Below are 19,751 nucleotides of genomic sequence, written 5' to 3' on the forward strand. Positions count from 1 at the left end.
TTGCACGTTGAATTCATGTTCATTGACAAATCAACTAAATATAAAACAAAACTAGACGTTGAACTGACGTCTGTGCCCAGTGGGTGGTCACTAGCTGGCACAACCACAAAGTCATAAAATCTGATTTTTAAACCTAAACCTAACCTTAACCACACTGAGTTTTAACCCTAACCTTAAATTAAGACCAAAAAGCTATTTTTCTGGAATTTTTACAATACAGCCAATTTTGACTTTGCAGCTGCCCCATCTAGCGGAAATCGCTCAGCTCTGCCTCCAGGACAAGACTCATCCCAATAAACGTCAACCTGCTCGTTTGTGCTGTGAAGTACATGGTAGTTCTTCACAGTAAAAGACATATCAGCCAATTATGAACTGATGGGGCTTGTGAGAAACCATTAATCCCTTACCATACAGCAATGTAATCTGTGACAGGCTCCGTCTGAAGCAGGGTGAAGTTGATGTAAATGCCATGTCCATGTGGCACGGTGATAAGCCAGGTACAGTCCTGTGAGTTAGGGTACTCATTTGGGTACTGGGGCGAGAATATGGTGCCATTCTGAGCTGTCATATTGTAGCCACATGGAGCTGCAGTAGAAGACAAGACGGAGCGGTATTATCACAGAGGGTATGTGCCATGTAGCTCAGTTGGTAGAGTGTGACGCATGAAACGCCAGGGTTGTGGGTTCGATTCCCACGGCGGACCAGAACAGGGGGAAAAAGTATTAAATGTATCCACTCAGTACTGTAAGTTGCTCTGGATAAAACTGTCTGCTAAACGTAGAGCATATAGTAGGAATTGATGTTAAGTAGGTTGGTGTTATTTGTCTGCTAACAACTGAAGAGCATTTCTTCACCAATTGAACCTTAATTTCAAATATCTGTACACTGTATTACTTGTAGATTAAATATTATGAGCAGCAATCACGAGAGCAGTTTTGACAACAGAGCAAACCCCATACTGTGTTATACTATCATGGTAAGTGTCTCTTTCCCTGGTATCTAGGATTAGTCAATCCTGCACAACTTTGAACCCAAAAAGGGATGCAGTGATGACATCAACAAGAACCCAATTGACCAAATACACCTCCAAAACACAATACAATGACGCTGAAAGGTGTCGTTGAATGAGGGACAGCTCTGAGAAATCTTTGCAGGTATTGATTGAGTAAGCCGTTGCCAGCTCGTACACTGCTCAATGCAGAAGAAATTTAGCACATGTCCCAGTAGTGTGGGTCTCAACTGGAGCAGTGTTCAAAGGCAGTAATATGAGAGGCAGTTTTGGGAAACGCTGCCTTTTTTCATACAGTATAACAGAACCGAACTTCACAACAGTATTACGAGGGTTATATAATAACATCTAGTATAGGGCTGATAAAAACGTCCTAACAAATACATTCTAAAATAGTTTGATAAATAAAGCAAAGAGCCATTGATGCTTTTGGTAAAATATCTGTTATGTATAATATTAACCCATGCTCACCCTCACAATGGGGAAAGGGATGATTCCATTTTCTGTTGATTCCATGTTGGCATGTGAGCACAGGATGTCCAATCAGAACGTATCCAGGAAAGCACTCAAAAGTGATTGACTGGCCAGCATTGTAGTCATTATTAATAATATATCCGTTAGGGAATGGAGTAGGGTCTTGGCAATTCTGCAATTCATATGCTAAAATGCAAGAGAGAAAGTCAGAAAAAAAGTGGGGTTACAAGCTTGTGCAATAAAAATACATATTTCTTATAACAGGAATGCACATACATCACAACAAAATAAAACATATTTCAAGAAATGTTCAAACAAATTATGTGGACTATCGTCCACAGCCCACAGGTGACCCATCCCACTTAACCTTTTGAGACAGTACTGGAACACACATGACACCTGTCAGACACATTTTCACGAAATGTCACTATGACATGTCTATTTCAAGCATAATGCCAACAACAAAGAATGGACGCCAGGAAACCAATAAACTTTTCTGTTTCAACCTAAAAAAATACAGCAATGTTACAGCAACGTTACTCCAAAAATCTATTGAAGCTTGACAGTGCTGGAAATTGACGATCAAGTTCACATTTCTTTTTGCGTACAATGAGAGAGCAATTGTTAAATGAGATGTGGTGTTTTTTTTGGTAAGAGGAGAAGAGGAAAAGCCAGGATATGAACCCTCTGGCCTATATGCGGAAGAAGACAACACACAGGGTTATCTCTTGAAAAGTGGAAGCCATGCACTCAACATCTACAGTTGCCATTGACCTTAACAAGAACCCCAGGACCAGTGGAAGCAAAATAGCCCCATAACATCAAAGTGCACTCAACATCTAAATGACGCTCTCCATTGATTCTGAATGCTTTTTCCAGGCGGGAGAAGCAACATAACGGAGTAACCTCTCAATGATCCTGAGAGGGCAGATTCTCAGATAATTTAACTGACAGGTACTTAAGTCCTTGAAGCTGACATTTCATCTATTTTGTATTTAACCTTGAATCATCCTAAAAAGAAAGCTAGACCATATCAACAAAATATAGATAAAAACAGTATCAATAAGGATTTCACATCAGACATTCCCATAGATTCTTTCCCAGATTTAACACAAATGCCCCAAAACAACATCCAAGCCTAGCGCCAACAAAATTGTCAATTGAAACCAATACAAACCAAGCTCTTTTAGGTGAGGAGAAACCATGCTAGACATGGTGGATAAAAATTAAGTACAGCTCACCTTGGTAGGCCAGTTTGAATCCCTGCCTGTTTTCAGAGTGGTCACTGTAGAAGTGAATCACGGTCTCATGTGTTGTACTCAGCAGGTTGGGCGGCAGCTGACTTCCGCTAAATTGTCCAATCAGAGAGCTGCTGTGCTGCGGCCCATTTCGCACCTCTAAAAAATCATGGTTGTCTTCAGAGGAAAAGTTGAGGAACTGAATATGAGCCCCTGTAAAACACAGAAACATTATATGAGATATATTGTATGGACAAAGGCTTCGGTTGATGGAGCTATGTTTATTTCATAACCAAAACATGCATCAAAACATTCCCACTGTCTTTGAAAGTTACGGGCAAGTCTATGGGTCGAATGTCCCCTCCCCTACTGAAATTCAAAAGATGCTAACACCTGATCGTGATTTTGTGAAATCGTGATTTGTCCAAATAACCAGTCATGAAAAACCCAAACACTGGAAATACTGCTGCTCGTTTGCCCACACATCCCATTTTTGTGCCCAAACAGTTCGAGCTTCTACTTTAAAAAAATCCACCTTTCCAGAAATATGTCTCTCACTGTTGCCGCTTGTTATAGATCTCCCTCAGCCCCCAGCTGTGCCCTGGACACCATATGTGAATTAATCACCCCCCATTTATCTTCAGAGTTCATACTGTTAGGTGACCTAAACTGGGATATGCTTAACACCCCGGCCATCCTACAATCTAAACTAGATGCCCTCAATCTCACACAAATTATCATGGAACCTACCAGGTACAACCCTAAATCTGTAAACACGGACACCCTCATAGATATAATCCTGACCAACCTGCCCTCTAAATATACCTCTGCTGTCTTCAACCAGGATCTCAGCGATCACTGCCTCATTGCCTGTGCCCGTAATGGGTCCACAGTCAAACGACCACCCCTCATCACTGTCAAATGCTCTCTAAAACACTTCAGCGAGCAGGCTTTTCTAATCGACCTGGCCCAGGTATCCTGGAAGGATATTGACCTCATTCCGTCAGTAGAGGATGCCTGGTTATTCTTATTCTTCTCACCATCTTGAATAAGCATGCCCCATTAAAAAAATGTAGAACTAAGAACAGATACAGCCCTTGGTTCACTCCAGACCTGACTGCCCTTGACCAGCACAAAAACATCCTGTGGCGTACTGCATTAGCATTGAATAGCCCCCGCAATATGCAACTTTTCAGGGAAGTTAGGAACCAACATATACAGGCAGTTAGGAAAGCAAAGGCTAGCTTTTTCAAACAGAAATGTGCATCCAGTAGCATAAACTCCAAAAGGTTCTGGGACACTGTAAAATCCATGGAGAATAAGAGCACCTCCTCCCAGCTGCCCACTGCACTGAGGCTAGGAAACACTGTCACCACCGATAAATCTACGATAATCGAGAATTTCAATAAGCATTTTTCTACGGCTGGCCATGCTTTCCACCTGGCTACCCCTACCCTGGTCAACAGCTCTGCACCCCCCACAGCAACTTGCCCAAGCCTCCCCATTACCCCTTCACCCAAATCCAGATAGCTGAAAGAGCTGCAAAATCTGGACCCCTACAAATCAGCTGGGCTAGACAATCTGGACCCTCTCTTTCTAAAATTATCCGCCGCAATTGTTGCAACCCTTAATACTAACCTGTTCAACCTCTCTTTCGTAACGTCTGAGATCCCTAAAGATTGGAAAGCTGCTGCGGTCATCCCCCTCTTCAAAGGAAGAGACACACTAGACCCAAACTGTTACAGACATATATCTATCCTACCCTGCCTTTCTAAAGTCTTCGAAAGCCAAGTTAACAAACAGATCACCGACCATTTCGAATCTCACCGTACCTTCTCTGCTATGCAATCTGGTTTCCGAGCTGGTCATGGGTGCACCTCAGCCACGCTCAAGGTCCTAAACAATATCATAACCGCCATCGATAAAAGACAATACTGTGCAGCCGTATTCATCGACCTGGACAAGGCTTTCGACTCTGTCAACCGCCGCATTCTTATCGGCAGACTCAACTTCCTTGCTCTCTCAAATGACTGCCTCGCCTGGATCACCAACTACTTCTCAGACAGAATTCGGTGTGTCAAAACGGAGGGCCTGTTGTCCGGACCTCTGGCAGTCTCTATGGGGGTGCCACAGGGTTCAATTCTCGGGCCGACTCTTTTCTCTGTATACATCAATGATGTCGCTCTTGCTGTGATTCTCTGATCCACCTCTACACAGACGACACCATTCTGTATACTTCTGGCCCTTCTTTGGACACTGTGTTAACAAACCTCTAGATGAGCTTCAATGCCATACAACTCTCCTTCCATGGCCTCCAACTGCTCTGAAATGCAAGTAAAACTAAATGCATGCTCATCAACTGATCGCTGCCGGCACCTGCCCGCCCGTCTAGCATCACTACTCTGGACGGTTCTGACTTAGAATATGTGGACAACTACAAATACCCAGGTGTCTGGTTAGACTGTAAACTCTCCTTCCAGACTCACATCAAGCATCTCCAATCCAAAATTAAATCTAGAATCGGCTTCCTATTTCGCAACAAAGCATCCTTCACTCATGCTGCCAAACATACCCTCGTAAAACTGACTATCCTACCGATCCTTGACTTCGGCGATGTCATTTACAAAATAGCCTCCAACACTCTACTCAGCAAATTGGATGCAGTCTATCACAGTGCCATCCGTTTTGTCACCAAAGCCCCATCTACTACCCACCACTGCGACCTGTACGCTCTCGTTGGCTGGCTCTCGCTTCATATTTTTGTTGCCAAACCCACTGGCACCAGGTCATCTATAAGTCTTTGCTAGGTAAAGCCCCGCCTTATCTCAGCTCACTGGTCACCATAGCAGCATCCACCCGTAGCACGCGCTCCAGCAGGTATATTTCACTGGTCACCCCCAAAGCCAACTCCTCCATTGGCCGCCTTTCCTTACAGTTCTCTGCTGCCAATGACTGGAACGAATTGCAAAAATCACTGAAGCTGGAGACTCATATCTCCCTTACTAACTTTAAGCATCAGCTGTCAGAGCAGCTTACAGATAATTGCACCTGTACATAGCCCATCTGTAAATAGCCCACCCAACTACCTCATCCCCATATTGTACATTTTTTTGCTCCTTTGCACCTCAGTATCTCTACTTGCATATTCATCTTCTGCACATCTATCACTCCAGTGTTTAATTGCTAAATTGTAACTATTTCGCCACTATGGCCTATTTATTGCCTTACCTCCCTAATCTTACTTCATTTGCACACACTGTATATAGACTTTCTATTGTGTTATTGACTGTGCATCTGTTTATTCTATGTGTAACTCTGTGTTGTTGTTTGTGTCGCACTGCTTTGCTTTTTCTTGGCCAGGTCGCAGTTGTAAATGAGAACTTGTTCTCAACTGGCCTACCTGGTTAAATACAGGTGAATCTTTTTTTTTTTATGTAATTCCTTCTTGACAGATTCTACAGTACCAGTTACTGTATGTTTAGATAGATCTGTTCACCAGAGATTACCTAAAGTGTTAACTATTAACTATTAACTATTAACGTGATGTTGTGAAATGTGTTGTAATCATGTAATGCATTTAGCAGACATTACCTTGGCTCATTTAATGTGCTTTTGACCTAATGTACCAACTTTTATTTGTCAAGCTACATCATGTTTGCATGTTGAGAAAAACTCTTCAACTTACTAATATGTTATGATGGTAGAAATGATTCAGCAATCTAATACTGAGATCAGCTCATGTTTTTCCAGGGGAGACACAGAAATGGGAAATTAATACAATACAATAAAAAAAATTATGTTATGTTATGTTCGGTTCTTCGAAGGGTAGCAAAGGTCTGATGCTGGAAGAAAGCATTTGCCACTTGGTGATGCTTAGGAGAATCCTTTGAACGATAATCTTGTTGTTATGCAGCCATGTACCTCTTTCTCACAATGCTTTATCCTACCCATTCTGTCTGTCCTAAAAGCTGTCATCAGCGTCTGCAAAGCCTCTTGTGTCTTTTTTTTATTTTTTTAATATTGGGCCCTGTAAACAACACAAGCTAATGCATTTTTTTGGTACACACACAGCACAAAATTATCATTCTTGTTCTTACTTGTGAAGTTCTTGCTTGATAAGGCAGAAAATTGCTTTTGGGTAGAGTATACAATATTTTTCTTAGGTTAGGTAGAGAGAATTCTTTGTGCTCAGAGGAAAGCCTGAATAGCTTTATAAATCACACACAATTATCTTGTTAACATCTGGAGTGTTTACTTTGTTCTGGAGTCATTTGAACTGTGAAGCACCGCAAATATGTGGGCTGCAACCCACAGCTCTCTTGTATATTGCTAAACTGACTCAAAATGTAGATAGAGAAAGAGGATAACTAAAGGGGATCCATTTCCAAAAGGAAGATGTCACAGAACAACAACTACATTTTGTTAGTTCCAGGGAGAGATGTAAATCACAAATATATTGTCTATTAATGTTTTCTGCATTCAAATTAAATCAAATGTTATTGGTCACATACACATGGTTAGCAGTGGTTAATGCGAGTGTAGTGAAATGCTTGTGCTTCTAGTTCCGACTATGCAGGAAAATCTAACAAGTAATCTAACAAATTCACAACAACTACCTTATACACACAAATACAAACAAATGTAAAGGGATGAATAAGAATATGGATATAGGCAAGATGCAGTAGATGGTGTAGAATACAGCATATACATATGAGATGAGTAATGTAGGATATGTAAACATTATTAAAGTGGCGTTATTTAAGGTGACTAGTGATACCTCTATGTAAACATTATTAAAGTGGTGTTATTTTAGTGACTAGTGATATCTTTATTAAGTCTGTTTATTTAAGTGGCCAGAGATTTGACTCTGTATGTTGGCAGCAGCCTCTCTATGTTAGTGATGGCTGTTTAACAGTCTGATTATCATGACTTCCGCCGAAGTCGGTCCCTCTCCTTGTTCGGGCGGCGTTCGGCGGTCGACGTCACCGACCTTCTAGCCATCGCCGATCCACTTTTCATTTTCCATTTGTTTTGTCTTTGTCTTACACACCTGGTTTCAATTCCCCAATTACTTGTTCATTATTTAACCCTCTGTTCCCCCATGTCTGTTTGTGAGTAATTGTTTGTATATAGTACGGTCCGTTATTGTGGGCTCTCATTTTTGTATTGCATTTGTATATTTTGAGTAAATTACGTTTATTTACTCATATCTGCTGGCCTGCGCCTGACTCCTCTACATCAGCTATACACAGACCGCATTACAAAATTACTCACCTGAATGGAGTCAGCAGGAGCAGTGGCAGTAGAGGAGCACGTCCAGCAGCATGCGACCATGTTGCAACTTCTGGGCACCGCCATGGATCGCTTGCTGCAAACGATGGATTGCTGGGAGAGAGGAGGAGGTCGTCCAGCGCCTCCACCAGCCCCACTATAGCAGGCCCCACTGTCCACCCCTCCTTCACCTGGTCCCAGCGGGATTCAGCTCACGCTCCCGAGGGAGTATGATGGGACGGCTGCCGGATGCCAGAGGTTCCTACTCCAGTTGGAGCTCTACCTGGCGACCGTCCACCCGGCTCCTTCGGAACGTGAGAGCGTGTCCGCCCTCGTCTCCTGACTCTCAGGCAAAGCCCTGGAGTGGGCCAATGCCGTATGGAGTGAAGGAGGATCATTACGCAGAGTTCACCCGCCGCTTTCGGGCAGTTTTCGACCACCCGCCTGAGGGTCGAGCGGCGGGTGAACGTCTGTTCCACCTGAGGCAGGGGACAAGGAGCGCACAGGATTTCGCTTTGGACTTCCGGACCCTGGCCGCCAGCGCGGGATGGAACGACTGGGCCCTGATCGATCACTACCGGTGCAGTCTGCGCGAGGACGTCCGTCGGGAGTTGGCCTGCCGAGACACCACCCTCACGTTGGACCAGCTGGTGGACCTGTCCATCCGGCTGGACAACCTGCTGGCTACCCGTGGACGTCCGGATCGGGGCCTGTCAGTTCCATTCCCCAGCATCTCCGCTTTGACACCCCTGGAGCTGGGAGGTGCTGCGCTTAGGGCGACCGGAGGAGGGGCCATTCCCTGCACCATCTGTGGCCACAGAGGGCACACTGCTGGTCGGTGCTGGGGAGGTTCCTCATGGATTCGAGGCAGCAGGCAGTGAAGAAGAAGGATGGAGGTCTGCACCCGTGTATTGACTATCGAGGTATCAAACAGATCACTGCTGCCTCTCATCGCCAGTGCGATCGAGTCAATGCATGGGGGGGCGCTTCTTTACAAAATTGGATCTCAGGAGCGCTTACAACCTGGTGCGTATCCGGGAGGGGGACGAGTGGAAGACGGCATTTAGTACCACCTCGGGGCACTATGAGTACCTCGTCATGCCGTACGGGTTGATGAATGCTCCATCAGTCTTCCAGGCCTTTGTTGACGAGATTTTCCGGGACCTGCACGGGCAGGGTGTAGTGGTGTATATCGACGACATTCTTATATACTCCGCTGCACGCGCCGAGCATGTGTCCCTGGTGCGCAGGGTGCTTGGTCGATTGTTGGAGCATGACCTGTACGTCAAGGCTGAGAAATGCCTGTTCTTCCAACAGTCCGTCTCCTTCCTAGGGTACCGCAATTCCCCGTCAGGGGTGGAGATGGAGAGTGACCGCATTTCAGCCGTGTGTAATTGGCCGACTCCCACCACGGTAAAGGAAGTGCAGCGGTTTCTAGGGTTTGCCAACTACTACCGGAGGTTTATCCGGGGTTTTGGTCAGGTAGAAGCTCCCATTACCTCACTGCTGAAGGGGGGACCGGTGCGGCTGCAGTGGTCGGCTGAGGCGGACAGGGCTTTTGGTCACCTGAAGGCTCTGTTTACCTCGGCTTTTCTGGACTGACCACCGCAATCTGGAGTACATCCGGGCGGCGAGGAGACTGAACCCTCGCCAGGCAAGGTGGGCCATGTTCTTTACCCGTTTTGTTTTAACTCTGTCCTACAGACCAGGATCCCAGAACGCTAAGGCAGACGCACTGTCCCGGATGTATGACACAGAGGAGAGGTCCATGGATCACACTCCCATACTTCAGGCCTCTTGCCTGGTAGAACCGGTGGTGTGGGAGCGGGCGTTACGTACAGAGCCCACTCCCCCCCAGTGTCCAGCTGGGCGCCTGTACGTTCCGTCTGCTGTCTGCGACCTTTTGATCTATTGGGCCCACACGTCACCCTCCTCTGGTCACCCTGGCATCGGTCGGACGGTGCGTTGCCTTAGTGGGAAGTACTGGTGCTCCACCTTGGCCAAGGACGTGAGGGTTTATGTTTCCTCCTGCTCGGTGTGTGCCCAGTGCAAGGCTCCCAGGCACCTGCCCAGAGGGAATTTACAACCCCTCCCCGTTCCACAGCGGCCGTGGTCGCACCTGTCGGTGGACTTCCTGACTGATCTTTCTCCCTCACAGGGCAACACCACGATCCTGGTTGTGGATCGGTTTTCTAAGTCCTGCCGTCTCCTCCCTTTGCCCGGTCTCCCTACGGCCCTACAGACTGCGTAGGCCCTGTTCACTCACGTCTTCCGGTACTACGGGGTACCTGAGGACATAGTCTCTGATGGGGGTCCCCAGTTCACGTCCAGGGTCTGGAGAGTGTTCATGGAATGTGTAGGGGTCTCGGTCAGCCTCACCTCAGGTTTTCACCCCGAGAGTAATGGGCAGGTGGAGAGAGTAAACCAGGATGTGGGTAGGTTTCTGCGGTCATATTGCCAGGACCGGCCGGGGGAGTGGGCGGCGTTCATCCCCTGGGATGACCCAAAACTCCCTCCGCCACTCCTCCACTAACCTCTCGCCCTTCCAGTGCATACTGGGGTATCAGCCGGTCCTGGCACCTTGGCATCAGAGACAGATCGAAGCTCCTGCGGTGGACAAATGGTTTAAGCGCTCGGAGGAGACCTGGGACGCCGCCCATGTGCACCTGCAACGGGCCGTGAGGCGGCAGAAGGCGAGCGCCGACCGTCACCGCAGTGAGGCCCCGGTGTTCGCACCGGGGGACCGGGTCTGGCTCTCGACCCGAAACCTGCCCCTCCGCCTGCCCTGCCGGAAGCTGGGTCCGCAGTTTGTGGGGCCATTCAAAGTCCTGAGGAGACTGAACGAGGTATGCTACAGGTTACAGCTTCCCCCAGATTACCGTATTAATCCCTCGTTCCATGTGTCTCTCCTCAGGCCGGTGGTGGCTGGTCCACTCCAGGAACCTGAGGTGCGGGAGGTTCCTCCGCCTCGAGGGGGCACCGGCGTATGCTGTTCGAGCCATCCTGGACTCGAGGCGTCGGGCGAGGGGCCTGCAGTACCTCGTGGAGTGGGAGGGGTACGGCCCGGAGGAGAGATGCTGGGTGCCGGTGGAGGACGTCTTGGACCCTTCGTTGCTGCGGGAGTTCCACCGTCTCCATCCGGATCGCCCTGCGCCTCGTCCTCCGGGTCGTCCCCGAGGTCGGTGTCGGCGTGCTGCTGGAGCCGCGCATCACGGGGGGGGGGGGGGGGGGTACTGTCACGACTTCCGCCGAAGTCGGTCCCTCTCGCCCGAACAAGGAGAGGGACCGACTTCTAGCCATCGCCGATCCACTTTTCATTTTCCATTTGTTTTGTCTTTGTCTTACACACCTGGTTTCAATTCCCCAATTACTTGTTCATTATTTAACCCTATGTTCCCCCATGTCTGTTTGTGAGTAATTGTTTGTATGTAGTACGGTCCGTTATTGTGGGCTCTCATTTTTGTATTGCATTTGTATATTTTGAGTAAATTACGTTTATTTACTCATATCTGCTGGCTTGCGCCTGACTCCTCTACACCAGCTACACACAGACCGCATTACACGGATGGCCTTGAGATAGAAGCTGTTTTTCAGTCTCTCGGTCCCAGCTTTGATGCACCTGTACTGACCTCGCCTTCTGGATGATAGCGGGGTGAACAGGCAGTGGCTCGGGTGATTGTTTTCCTTGATGATCTTTTTGGCGTTCCTGTGACGTCGGGTGCTGTAGGTGTCCTGGAGGGCAGGTAGTTTACCTCAGGTGATGCGTTGTGCAGACCGTACTACCCTCTGGAGAGCCTTGCGGTTGAGGGCGGTGCAATTTCCGTACCAGGCGGTGATACAGCCCGACAGGATGCTCTCGATTGTGCATCTGTAAAAGCTTGTGAGTGTTTTAGATGACAAGCCAAATTTCTTCAGTCCCCTGAGGTTGAAGAGGGACTGTTGCACCTTCTTCACCACACTGTCTGTGTGGAGGACCATTTCAGTTTTTCCGTGATGTGTATGCCGAGGAACTTAAAACTTTCCACCTTCTCCACTACTGTCCTGTCGATGTGGATGGGGGGGTGTTCCCAATGCTGTTTCCTGAAGTCCACAATAATCTCTTTTGTTTTGTTGACGTTGAGTGAGAGGTTATTTTCCTGACACCACACTCTGAGGGCCCTCACCTTCTCCCTGTAGGCTGTCTCGTCATTGTTGGTAATCAGGCCTACCACTGTAGTGTCCTCTGCAAACTTGATGATTGAGTTGGAAGCGTGCATGGACACGCAGTCATAGGTGAACAGGGAGTACAGGATGGGGCTGAGCACGCACCCTTGTGGGGCCCCAGTGTTGAGGATCAGTGGGGTAGAGATGTTGTTTCCTACCTTCACCACCTGGGGGTTGCCGTTCAGAAAGTCCAGGACCCAGTTGCACAGGGCGGGGTCGAGACCCAGGGTCTTAATGATGAGTTTGGAGGGTACTATGGTGTTAAACGCTGAGATGTAGTCAATGAACAGCATTCTTACATAGGAATTCCTCTTGTCCAGATGGGATAGGGCGGTGTGCAGCGTGATGGCGATTGCATCGTCAGTGGACCTATTGGGTCGGTAAGCAAATTGGAGTGGGTCTAGGGTATCAGGTAGGGTGGAGGTGATATGGTCCTTGACTAGTCTCTCAAAGCACTTCATGATGACAGAAGTGAGTGCAATGGGGCGACAGTCATTTAGTTCAGTTACCTTTGCTTTCTTGGGAACAGGAACCATGGTGGCCATCTTGAAGCATGTGGGGACAACAGACTGGGATAGGGATTGGTTGAAAATGTCAGTGAACACACCAGCCAGCTGGTCTGCGCATGCTCTGAGGACACGGCTAGGGATGCCGTCTGGGCCGGCAGCCTTACGAGGGTTAATACGTTAATTTTTTTTACTCACGTTGGCCACGGAGAAGGAGAGCCCACAGGCTTTGGTAGCGGGCCGTGTCAGTGGCACTGTATTGTCCTCAAAGCGAGCAAAGAAGTTGTTTAATTTGTCTGGGAGCAAGACGTCGGTGTCCGCGACGGGGCTGGTTTTCTTTTTGTAATCCGTGATTAACTTCAGACCCTGCCACATACGTCTCGTGTTTGAGACGTTGAATTGCGAATCTACATTGTCTCTATACTGACGCTTTGCTTGTTTGATTGCCTTGCGGAGGGAATAGCTGCACTGTTTGTATTTGGTCGTGTTTCCGGACACCTTGCCATGATTAAAAGCGGTGGTTCGCGCTTTCAGTTTCGCGCGAATGCTGCCATCAATCCACGGTTTCTGGTTAGGGAAGGTTTTAATGGTCACAGAGGGAACGACATGTCCGATTCACTTGCTAATAAACTCGCTCACCGAGTCAGCGTATATGCCAAAGTTATTGCCTGAGGCTAACCAGAACATATCCCAGTCCACGTGATCGAAGCAATCTTGAAGCGTGGAATTCGATTGGTCAGACCAGCGTTGTATGACCTGAGCATAGGCGTTTCCAGTTTTAGTTTCTCTCTACAGGCTGGGAGCAACAAAATGGAGTCATGGTCAGATTTGCCGAAGGCAGGGCGTGGGAGGGCTTTGTATGCATCGCGGAAGTTCGAGTAGCAATGATCCAGAAAGCTACTAGCTCTTGTCGCGCTTTCGATATGCTGATAGAATTTAGGAAGTATGGTTCTAAGGTTAGCTTTGTTAAAATCCCCAGCTACAATAAATGCAGCCTCAGGATGTATGGTTTCCAGTTTACATAGAGTCCAGTGAAGTTCTTTCAGGGCCGACGAGGGATCTGCTTGGGGGGATATACACGGCTGTGACTATAATCGAAGAGAATTCTCTTGGAAGATAATACGGTCGGCATTTGTTTGTAAGGAATTCTAGGTCGGGTGAACAAAATAATTTAGGAAGTATGGTATGGTATTGGTATTATGGTATTATGTCATGTTCCATGTTTTGTGTGGACCTCAGGAAGAGTAGCTGCTGCTTTTGCAACAGCTAATGGAGATTATTACAAAAAATTATATAAAAATAAAGCTATTATCTCTGGCATTACTAAAATTAACCATGGCTTCTTATCATTATCGTTATCATAGCAGATTCCTCACCATATCCAACTGGTAATAGAATCCTCCATGTACAATCCATGTTACCAGGGTAGTTGCCAGGGAATCCAGGACTTAAAATAACATTGGCCAAGTGAACAGCTGTTCCACCGCACTTTGCTGGAAAATAAAAATGCACATAATGTGTGGCACACATTGAAACAATATTGCAGACAACGAATAACACTGAAACAGTAAACCATTGCCTTGAATGTGACCACTTCCAAGTAAAAGTTCTTACCAATGCAGAGAGGGGGAGGGTAGTTCCAGCGCCGCACGGTCCCTGGCATACAGGATATATGAGAGTGGCCCTGGAAAATAGAAAGGTAGGATGTTTCTCTCTATAATGTAAAAGTAGGGGGTTTCTCTCTATAATGTAAAGGTAGGGGGTTTCTCTCTATAATGTAAAGGTAGGGGGTTTCTCTCTATAATGTAAAAGTAGGGGGTTTCTCTCTATAATGTAAAGGTAGGGGGTTTCTCTCTATAATGTAAAAGTAGGGGGTTTCTCTCTATAATGTAAAGGTAGGGGGTTTCTCTCTATAATGTAAAGGTAGGATGTTTCTCTCTATAATGTAAAAGTAGGGGGTTTCTCTCTATAATGTAAAAGTAGGGGGTTTCTCTCTATAATGTAAAGGTAGGATGTTTCTCTCTATAATGTAAAGGTAGGGGGTTTCTCTCTATAATGTAAAAGTAGGGGGTTTCTCTCTATAATGTAAAGGTAGGATGTTTCTCTCTATAATGTAAAAGTAGGGGGTTTCTCTCTATAATGTAAAAGTAGGGGGTTTCTCTCTATAATGTAAAGGTAGGGGGTTTCTCTCTATAATGTAAAAGTAGGGGGTTTCTCTCTATAATGTAAAAGTAGGGGGTTTCTCTCTATAATGTAAAAGTAGGGGGTTTCTCTCTATAATGTAAAAGTAGGGGGTTTCTCTCTATAATGTAAAGGTAGGGGGTTTCTCTCTATAATGTAAAAGTAGGGGGTTTCTCTCTATAATGTAAAGGTAGGGGGTTTCTCTCTATAATGTAAAAGTAGGGGGTTTCTCTCTATAATGTAAAGGTAGTAGGTTTCTCTCTATAATGTAAAAGTAGGGGGTTTCTCTCTATAATGTAAAGGTAGGGGGTTTCTCTCTATAATGTAAAAGTAGGGGGTTTCTCTCTATAATGTAAAGGTAGTAGGTTTCTCTCTATAATGTAAAGGTAGGGGGTTTCTCTCTATAATGTAAAGGTAGTAGGTTTCTCTCTATAATGTAAAGGTAGGGGGTTTCTCTCTATAATGTGAAGGTAGGGGGTTTCTCTCTATAATGTAAAGGTAGGGGGTTTCTCTCCATAATGTAAAGGTAGTAGGTTTCTCTCTATAATGTAAAGGTAGGGGGTTTCTCTCTATAATGTAAAGGTAGGATGTTTCTCTCTATAGTGTAAAGGTAGTAGGTTTCTCTCTATAATGTAAAGGTAGGGGGTTTCTCCCTATAATGTAAAGGTAGGATGTTTCTCTCTATAGTGTAAAGGTAGTAGGTTTCTCTCTATAATGTAAAAGTAGGGGGTTTCTCTCTATAATGTAAAGGTAGGGAGTTTCTCTCTCAGATGTAAAGGTAGGATGTCTCTCTTTATAATGTAAAGGTAGGGGGTTTCTCTCTATAATGTAAAGGTAGGGGGTTTCTCTCTCAGATGTAAAGGTAGGGGGTTTCTCTCTCAGATGTAAAGGTAGGGGGTTTCTCTCTATAATGTAAAGGTAGGATGTCTCTCTTTATAATGTAAAGGTAGGGGGTTTCTCTCTCAGATGTAAAGGTAGGGGGTTTCTCTCTCAGATGTAAAGGTAGGGGGTTTCTCTCTATAATGTAAAGGTAGTGGATTTCTCTCTATAATGTAAAGGTAGGATGTCTCTCTTTATAATGTAAAGGTAGGGGGTTTCTCTCTATAATGTAAAGGTAGGGGGTTTCTCTCTCAGATGTAAAGGTAGGGGGTTTCTCTCTATAATGTAAAGGTAGGGGGTTTCTCTCTCAGATGTAAAGGTAGGGGGTTTCTCTCTCAGATGTAAAGGTAGGAGGTTTCTCTCCATAATGTAAAGGTAGTAGGTTTCTCTCTATAATGTAAAGGTAGGGGGTTTCTCTCTATAATGTAAAGGTAGGATGTTTCTCTCTATAGTGTAAAGGTAGTAGGTTTCTCTCTATAATGTAAAGGTAGGGGGTTTCTCCCTATAATGTAAAGGTAGGGGGTTTCTCTCTATAATGTAAAGGTAGGGGGTTTCTCTCTATAATGTAAAGGTAGGGGGTTTCTCTCTATAATGTAAAGGTAGCGGGTTTCTCTCTCAGATGTAAAGGTAGGAGGTTTCTCTCTATAATGTAAAGGTAGGGGGTTTCTCTCTCAGATGTAAAGGTAGGGGGTTTCTCTCTATAATGTAAAGGTAGCGGGTTTCTCTCTCAGATGTAAAGGTAGGAGGTTTCTCTCTATAATGTAAAGGTAGGGGGTTTCTCTCTCAGATGTAAAGGTAGGGGGTTTCTCTCTCAGATGTAAAGGTAGGGGGTTTCTCTCTATAATGTAAAGGTAGGGGGTTTCTCTCTATAATGTAAAGGTAGGGGGTTTCTCTCTATAATGTGAAGGTAGGGGGTTTCTCAGCACACTGAACTCAAAGACAAAGCACAGTTTGCTGAGTTGACTTTGCATACTAAACTTGCGACCCAGCACACATCTTTACACATTGACTTAGGGGATAAAGCTTAGCAGCACGTTGACACAGCAGTGGGAACACAGTACAGCTCTCACCTGCAGCATGTATCCTGGTTCACAGCTGAATGACACCACCTCATTGACCATGTACCTGTCCGCTGTTTTGATGCCATTGGCAGGCACCACTGGCTCCGGACAGGCAGTGAGACCAACGGCTAGATGGAGCAGAGAGATAAAAAAGGCCTCATCATGCCTGCTTAGATAAAGTACTTGATGTTGCACATCACATGAATGATTGGTCTTCAATACTCAGTATGGTGATCCTGTTTTCATGTTTCAGAGAACAGTATTCCTCAAAGCTGGAGCAAGAAGAGGCAAACACATCGGAGAGTATTGCAAAGCCAAGTGGATATGATTATTGTATGCTGTCAACAGGCTCTGGTATAGCCTATAGCTATTAAAATAGATACAATGATTATTGGTTTTGTCACGATGACATAGGATTATTGTACGTTTGTTAAGTTTTCTATAGTTAAATCATTTGTCATTTGGATGGTTATAAACCCCCAGTCGTAGGAAGGTAATGCAGATACATAACCACAGTCGGGTACCAAGGGGCACAGGGTACTGACAACGTCATGAAACTATAAGTGTATTTTGTGCTGTAGTGTGTAACCTTTGTCTCTATGCTTTTTAATTTAGAACGCTAAAACAGTATTGTTAAAAAAAATCTGAAAATAGCATACCCACTGATCTGTGTTATTTAAATATGCATTGTGCTTTTGTTCATTTCTTGAAAACATCTTCCAGTGGGTTAAAACTGTACACACTGCAGGAGGAGACAGTGAGAAAGTATGTTGCCATGACAACCACCTTCGTCAAGCCAATGAAAGGAGATCCTGTATAAATTTGTCTTGTTTGGATTGCACCACTCAGCAGGTAGCACCGTGCAGTTGTGAGTGTGTGTAAAACTCTCTCATTATTTTTCTACCGATCAATAGCAAAGGACTTTCACCTGCGATGCCTACATTACCCAACACAACAAAACCCAACAGACACTGTCACACTGCTAATGTGTAGGTGACTGTTTCAAACAGGGAAGCCCAAATGGCTGTGGGCGGCTAGGGCGAGACTAGGGAGATTAAACATTAGCTTTGGTTCAAGGGGAATTCACAGCAGAATTCGGAGCAAGTTACTTTCAATATATTCTAAGGAGCATGTACTCCTGTTCAGGAGGGAGTGAGCGGAGATGTACAGTATGCAACTGGTCAAAAAACAGTGAACCACAAAAAGAACACTGGGAATTTCTTTAAATGCTAAGGCATCAGAACCCTGGCTTGTACCAAACTACTAACACATTTATTTAACGTTAGATCAATACCACTTGTTAATTCCAATTCCATCTAGCTGACACTCACGTTACACATACCAACCATTTGAAGTGTTTTTCTGCAGAATAAATCAATAAAATGCCACATGGCCATAGTCTCTCTCTCAGAGGATAAATGATAACCCTTGAGGGAAAAAATCTGACATTTTCTCTACAACCACAACGGACTGATCCAGGCAGGAATTCAGCCTTCAAGATCCAGAAAGTCAAACATTTAATACACTTGTCTCCTCACCCAAGCTCTAACAAATTCACCATCTTGATGTGTGATAAAAACACGTGGCATGAATCTAATTTTAGATGTGGCACTTCGTAACTACCGTGCACAAGCCAGATTCAGTCTAGGATCATCAAGATGCAGCCACAGTCATCCAACGGTAAACATTCAGGATGAACCTAAAAGTCAATGACAACCATCTCTATGCAAATATAACAAGCTCCTCTTGTTCTGACAGAAAGTCACAAAGCTATTCTTCTTTAATGATAACTACTTTTACAGTACACGTAGCTCTAGGTAAAAATGTATATTATATATACCATGGGTATGACAAAACTATTATTTTTACTGTTCTAATTATGTTGGTAACCAGTTTATAATAGCAATAAGGCACCTCGGGGGTTTGTGGTATATGGACAATATACCACGGCTAAGGGCTGTATCCAGGCACTCTGCTATTGCGTCATACATAAGAACAGTTCTTAGCCGTGGTATACTGGCCATATACACAGTGGTGGAAAAAGTACTAAATTCTCATACTTGTGTAAAAGTAAAGATACCTTAATAGAAAATGAATCAAGTAAAAGTGAAGGTCACCCAGTAAAACACTACTTGAGTAAAAGTCCAAAAGTATTTGGTTTTAAATATACTTAAGTATCAAAAGTAAAACCAGACGGCACCATTTTCTTGTTTATTTTAAATTGACGGATAGCCAGGGGCACACTCCAACACAATCGAAGCATTTGTGTTTAGTGAGACCGCCAGATCAGAGGCAGTAGGGATGACCAGGGATGTTCTCTTGATAAGTGTGTGAATTGGACCATTTTCCTGTCAAAATGTAATAAGTACTTTTGGGTGTCAGGGAAAATGTATGGAGTAAAAAGTACACTATTTTCTTCATGAATGTAGTGAAGTAAAAGTAGGCAAAAATATAAATAGTAAAGTAAAGAACAGATACCCCGAAATACTTCAAAGTATTTTTACTTAAGTACTTTACACCACTGCATATACCACACCTCCTCGTGCCTTATTGGTTAATTATACAGTTGATGTCCTTTACAAACACTGGCTCTCCCCTATTCTGCATAACATTGCAGAAATGGCATGGCTATATCAGGCATAACGCTTCCAGGAAGACATCCTGCCAATGATGTGTATTAATATGGAAGACAATTGGCAAAGAATACATACTAAATTGGCCTAAACATCTTTAATTTGTAACATCCTGACATTCTCAGCATGTCTCAGTTTTGTCCAAATCTATTAGTAAGGGCCACATGAGATTTTTTGCCATGTTTTAGCTTCATTTGAACAGATCGATTGATTGAGGAGACATTCTCATTTACAACAACGACTTGGAAAGGGAAGTGTTGCTATGGAGAGGCGAAGGGTTAAACGAGACAATTCAA

General features: G+C 44.9%; 1 protein-coding gene across 1 annotated transcript in view; it reads right to left on the reverse strand.

Moving 5' to 3' along the window:
* Positions 1 to 19,751, reverse strand: part of LOC139580473 (CUB and sushi domain-containing protein 1-like) — a 451,300-nt gene that overhangs the window by 45,848 nt on the left and 385,701 nt on the right. Inside the window, exons 38-43 of the mRNA XM_071409207.1 lie at positions 16,832 to 16,950; positions 14,316 to 14,385; positions 14,078 to 14,194; positions 2,725 to 2,934; positions 1,481 to 1,669; positions 408 to 585 (exon numbers count right to left, since the gene is read on the reverse strand). Of these exons, the coding sequence (XP_071265308.1) occupies positions 408 to 585; positions 1,481 to 1,669; positions 2,725 to 2,934; positions 14,078 to 14,194; positions 14,316 to 14,385; positions 16,832 to 16,950 (883 nt within the window). The remainder of the gene's footprint in view (positions 1 to 407; positions 586 to 1,480; positions 1,670 to 2,724; positions 2,935 to 14,077; positions 14,195 to 14,315; positions 14,386 to 16,831; positions 16,951 to 19,751) is intronic.

This window comes from Salvelinus alpinus, chromosome 7 (genome assembly GCF_045679555.1).
Source record: "Salvelinus alpinus chromosome 7, SLU_Salpinus.1, whole genome shotgun sequence".
NCBI classification, from domain to species: domain Eukaryota; kingdom Metazoa; phylum Chordata; class Actinopteri; order Salmoniformes; family Salmonidae; genus Salvelinus; species Salvelinus alpinus.